Here is a 6,000-nt window from a genome sequence, read left to right as displayed (position 1 = left end):
TCAGGGTCTGCTTTCTATTCCTTGGCCTAAGGAAAATCTGATTCTGTAAAGAATACTTGTCCAAAGAGGTTAAGGATTTGATTTATTTAAATATATAACATATAAACCCACTGGTAATTCCTAGCTAAGGCTCAGGTTTAACACAGAAGAGCAAGCTACATTTTACCACTCACAACAATGACTACTTACTCTCAAAATACACCTGTCAGAGCAAATGCAATTTGCTAGTTTTTTTTACCCCTGCTAAATAAATGTGTAGATCTTTCCTATTTGAGCTCAAGCTTAATATACAAGGCCTCATTGTGCACTGGTTTTGGGATGTCACAGATAACCTTTAAATTTCCTTTGAAAGAGATAAGTTGAACCTTTCACATGATATCAACTCCCTTAAAAATAAAGGGCAAAAGAAAAATAAAGGCAAAAGTAACAGACACAGACTTTTCTAAGGCAGAAAAGTAGACACCAAATGACCTTTCTATAACTACATGAATTCAAAACAAAAGTTTCAGTCAAAACATTTATTCTTTTCCTGAATTAGGTTAAATGACAATACAAATATTGTGACCCTGCTTTTAAGTTTCTCATGTACTATACTTTATTTTTATTTTTTTTTTCATGTACTATACTTTAAATGTTCAAAACTTTGTGTAAAACCACATGTGGCCCAATTTCTTTCACAATGCCTGCTGTAGAAATCTTAATTGTACACACTTACTTAGAAATAAATTCTCTCCTAAAGCATTATTACAGATTTGAAAGGACTAGTTAGCACTGCAACAATAATGTCAATTGAGTTCTTAGTTATCAACAAACACACAGAAAGAAGAGGGGAGAGAACTGACAAAGGAGAGAGGAGAGATGTCCATTTATATTGTTTCCAACTGGTAGCAACCAGATCAGAAAGCCAGGGTGGCGAGAGTGCTTCTCGAGTCCTTAGGAGGGGATTTTAAGGTATTTAAGGGGATTAACCACATGCTACACTAGCCAGGGCTAGTTAAATTATAATATTTTCAGGATAACAATTTTACTTGAAGTACCAAAGTTCTGGCTAGAAAAATAGATTGCTAAACAGAAACTTCCAGCTTTCCATGGCTAAGAGTCTAAAGTGATAGTGAAAGTGATAGTCGCTCAGTCGTGCCTGACTCTTTGAGACCCCATGGACTGTAGCCCACCAGGCTCCTCTGTCCATGGGGATTCTCCAGGCAAGAATACTGGAGTGGGTAGCCATTCCTTTCTCCAAGGGATCTGCCTGACCCAGGGGTTGAACTCGGGTCTCCTGCATTACAGGCAGATTCTTTACAGTCTGAGCCACCAGGGGAAGCCCTAAGAGTCCAAAAGCCTCTCTCAAATATGAGGATGGGACAAAAATATAGACTCATGAAGCTACAGTGAGGCTGCAGGGAAAGTTTATTGCCACCCAGCTTTCACACTGAAAGCCACAACTTGTAAGTCTTAACAGACACTGAGCAACTGTTATTTTAAAAGTTGTTGAAAAGGACGTAAACATTATCCTGAATATGATGACAACAACAGTAGAAACCTAAGTGCTCAGAGTGAAGGGGTGGAGCCATTGGCAGGACTCCTCGGCCAGGTTCCGTTTCAGAAAGTCTCAGGCTCCCGGGGTGGCATCATTCATTTTCAGGCGCAGCCCTGGGCAGATTCATAGAGCAGCGCATCCACCATCTGTAATCCAGTTTCAGGACCTTGCTTCCAATCAGTCAGGCTGCGCCCGCAGGACAGAAGCAGACGCCAAGTCAGCAACACTGGGTCTTGCCCTCTTTTTTCACAGTCTCCTGGTCCAGTTTAATTCTGCCATCGTTTTCTTCGTTAGGGAAGCTTTGGTGGTTGGCAAGAATGTTCTCCACCAGGAACCGGGCTGCTTCATCGATGTTGACATTATCCTACAGGGCAGAAACGAGGATTAATTCTTACAGGAAAGCATTAAGAGTATTGCTAGGAACTAGGAAAGTGTGTCAGAGAGGGCACTGTAAGGACAGCTCCATCTCCTGCTCCGATACTAAAACTGTTTGCTGAGAGTCCATACTATTGCCTAACAGGTCTCGGGAACCCTCTTCTTCCTACAAAGGATCCCTCTTTCTGATGTTCTTGTTTTTTAATGTTTTAAACTTTGGCACTGAGGTTCAGTGAACTGTCTCCATGGTTGAAGATGAATCTTCATCCTGCTCTACGTTGCCAGCCACATAAGTGAAAGCACAGATAGAAAAAGGCTTCCCTGGTGGCTCAGAGGGTAAAGCATCTGCCTGCAATGCAGGAGACCCAGGTTCGATCCCTGGGTCGGGAAGATCCCCTGGAGAAGGAAGTGGCAACCCACTCTGGTACTCTTGCCTGGAAAATCCCATGGACTGAGAAGCCTGGTAGGCTACAGTCCATGAGCCACTTCACTTTCACTTTTCACTTTACAGATATCAAAACAAAACTCAATAATTTGTTCTTGAACATCTACTTCCAGTATTTGGGATACCTTGTGGAAAAAAATGTTACAGGGTTCAAACCACATTAAAATATGATAAATGCAGCATATCACTTCCCCACCCCGACTGCAAATTACAACTTTTAGTTGATGTGTATAAACTGCGCTGAAACAGTGTTGTGGGTGAGATGTTAAGGACGCTCTAAGGAATCACCAGCCATCATACTTGTGTGACTGATTCATATGCTGTCATTGCACATATAACAAGTAACGCGCATAGCAAAAACGGTGCTTATTTACAAAGGACAGGTAGAGGAGCTGTTAGACATTTCTAAAGCTATTGTGGAAAATACGTAAACATATACTTATGAACTTCCCATGTGGCTCTGTGGTAAAGAAACTGCCTGGCAATATAAGAGACACAGGTTCCACCCCTGGGCCGGGAAGATTCCCTGGAGGAGGAAATGGCAATCCACTCCAGTATTCTTGTCTGGAAAATCCCATGGACAGAGGAGCCATGGGGTTGCAAAGAGTCAGACACGACTGAGCGACTAAGCACAATGTACTCTTTTCAGCGTCTGAGGAGGCACACTTGCTTGAGTTCATGTCTGCCAGGCTTCTCCATTGAAAAGGGACTATTTTTCACTTTGCACTTAGTAAGTACAACTGTATAAATACACTGTTCTTCACCATACCTTTCCCTACTCATTTTGACATCAGTTAATTTTTTTCCCTGGAACAAGTATTACTGTTACATTTAATGGTGACTTTCTATCTCCATCATTTCTTCTTCATTTATGATTAGGAATTCTACAGTTAGGAAGAGTTTTTTCTTTTCTCTCCCATTTAGTCACTTGTTTGTTCATGTCATGGATTATTACTTTATTCTATGGATTAGGTCCATTACAATAATTATCTCCTTTGTTGTTCAAGCTACTGTCTTAGATTTTGGAGCTCCTACAAGCAGGCACCTGTGTGTTTTTGACATGTTTCCATCACTGTGTTGTTTCCTTAGCTTCTGGCACCACAGAATACCTCAGGCACATCTTTACTTTCCTTGTTCCACTAGTTACTGGATAATTTTACTTAAAAACCAGATTCTGAGGACTTGTAAACTCATGAGTTCTGTGTCATTCTGGCTTCTAAACATCTTCAGCAGACACACCCAGGAAATATGTGATGTTTCTGAACTGTGGTGCTGGAAAAGACTCTTGAGAGTCCCTTGGACTGCAAGGAGATCCAACCAGTCCATCCTAAAGGAAATCAACCCTGAATATTCAATGGAAGGACTGATGCTGAAGCTGAGGCTCCAATACTTTCAATACCTGATGTGAAGAGCCACTCATTGGAAAAGACCCTGATGCTGGGAAAGACTGAGGCTAAGAAGAGAAGGGGACGACAGAGGATGAGATGGTTGAATGGCATCATCAACTCAATGGACATGAGTTTGAGCAAACTCCAGTAGATAGTGAAGGACAGGGAAGCCTGGTGTGCTGTATCTATATGGTCTCAAAGAATCAGACAAGACTAAGTGACTGAACAACAATACATACATTGGTATCTGCTTCTATGTTTATCTGTTTATACATACATGTGTATATGTGTGCATGTATGTGCATGTGTGTATATATACACACACACACACATATACACATAAACACAGGATTTATATATATCTATGTGTATATATATGTAAAACGTTAAGTTCATATGGACCTTTCCAATTCCAACCCAAAACCACAAGGTTCATTCTAGGCTTCTCCCTTATTTGTTATAACTTTCTCAGTGAAAACTCTGTCTGAGAAGTAAAGACCTCTGCTATTTATTCAGCTATCTTTTCTAGCACCAACACAAGCTTTTTTTTTTTACCTCTACTCCTAAGGTAAGTATAAACTTTAATTAAAGTATTGATCTTTAAATGCCCTAATGTCCCTCGGTCCCCACTATCCCCATATACCAAATAATTAAAACATTCTCTGACTGCATCTAATTGTAACTCATTAAGAACAGAAACTCCCATGCTATAGTGTAATTAGTCACACATTTTCATATTGGAAATCCATTATTTGCCATAAAGGTGAAGAGATGAAGCTCATGAATTTAAACTTGCCTTTTGGCTGTGTTCCCATCAGAAATTCAGATCCCTGGAAGTCTAGCAGAAATCAGTTTGAAGCTAACTGCTGGCCAGCTCAGAATCAGAGGTGTTAGTGGCATGTAGGCAGTACTTTAAGCCTTGACTAAAAATTTTAACCAAAATTTTATATTATATTTCTCTTGAAATACTCATCACTAAGGAAATCTCTAGGAAATATATTTGTAGGAAGGCACAGAACATATGAATATTTTCCTTTTTACCTCTACAAGCTACCCTGTCTATACATATAACGAAGCTGATGACTTACACAGTCACATGATGCCATTGTTTATGAATCTTCCATCTAGGTACTGGGGAGAAATTCGGATTTATTACCTTAATGATTAATTTAAAAAAAAAAGAAGAGGAATTTTTATCTGTAATACATTCATCTTCTCTTGTCAAATCTCTTGCTCTAGTAAACATTTACACACACCACTAATTTTTTTCCAACAAAGCTGGGAAGTAAAGCAAATCCCTTGACAGATGCGGAGAGAAGACAGAGGGCATGGCTCCCAGAACAAGTGCCTCTATGAAAAGCTGTCCCTTCTGCAATCTCTTCCTTCCTGTTTGGCTGAGTGCTTATGCAGTACACCTCTGGGCTTCATCTGTTCCACCACTACTTTTTAAATATGAAACTAAATTTTAATTTATAATAGAGCAGATTATATAATAAATAGCCTTCATCTTAGAAGTAAACACTTCTGCCTCTAGCAGACACTATCCTTCCCAATGACCCCTCCATCACAATATTTTCAGAGCACATTTTGTGTAGTCTCCCATAGGTTTTCTTTCATTATTCTTATCTTCAGTGGCAGCAAATAATCTTCCACTTTTAGGGTGGGTTTCCAGTAAAGCTAAAAGTAACCTGGTAATAGGTGATTTGGAGGAAAAAAAAAAATATATATATATATATATAAACCACTCTGGTAAATCCATCTAAATCCTTTCTATACATAAGAAATTCACTGAAGTAAACTAAAAGCTAAAACTGTGTTAAAATTAAATCAGTTTGGTTTTGAGTTTGTCATCATCACAGAATTTCACCAACATTTCATCATCCTTCCACGTCCGATTGTTATTGGACCTCTAAAGTGAAACTTGCAATGCATATAAATACACTCCAGCACAATATTTTGTGTTTGGGATTTTCACCTTTGCTTTCCAGTATATCTAGACTATTAAGATTTTCATCAGCCAATCTGTATTTTTCTTCAAAAAATATTTTATCCAGTTTTCCATCATGGTTGAAAGAACAACATCTTACTCTACTGTTCATGACGAAATATGTCACAATTGTTGATGCTTTCCTTTTGCTCAAATTTTTCATACACATTTGATCTAAAATTCCTCCATCATCATCTGAATACATCTTCTCTCTGACGTTTTCAATGTCTTTGTTTGTCCTGCCCACGACTTACATCTTCACTAAGGA

General features: G+C 39.1%; 1 protein-coding gene across 1 annotated transcript in view; it reads right to left on the bottom strand.

The window, feature by feature from the left end:
- Nucleotides 1-503: 503 nt before the first annotated feature.
- Nucleotides 504-6,000, bottom strand: part of RAB32 (RAB32, member RAS oncogene family) — a 28,263-nt gene continuing 22,766 nt past the window's right edge. The window contains exon 3 of the mRNA XM_043457260.1: nucleotides 504-1,901. Coding sequence (XP_043313195.1) covers nucleotides 1,755-1,901 — 147 coding nt within the window. The 3' untranslated portion in view covers nucleotides 504-1,754. The remainder of the gene's footprint in view (nucleotides 1,902-6,000) is intronic.

The sequence above is a fragment of the Cervus canadensis genome, chromosome 33 (genome assembly GCF_019320065.1).
Source record: "Cervus canadensis isolate Bull #8, Minnesota chromosome 33, ASM1932006v1, whole genome shotgun sequence".
Lineage (NCBI taxonomy): Eukaryota > Metazoa > Chordata > Mammalia > Artiodactyla > Cervidae > Cervus > Cervus canadensis.
Note: the sequence above shows the minus strand (reverse complement) of the source record. Positions and strands in the feature narration are given on the sequence as shown.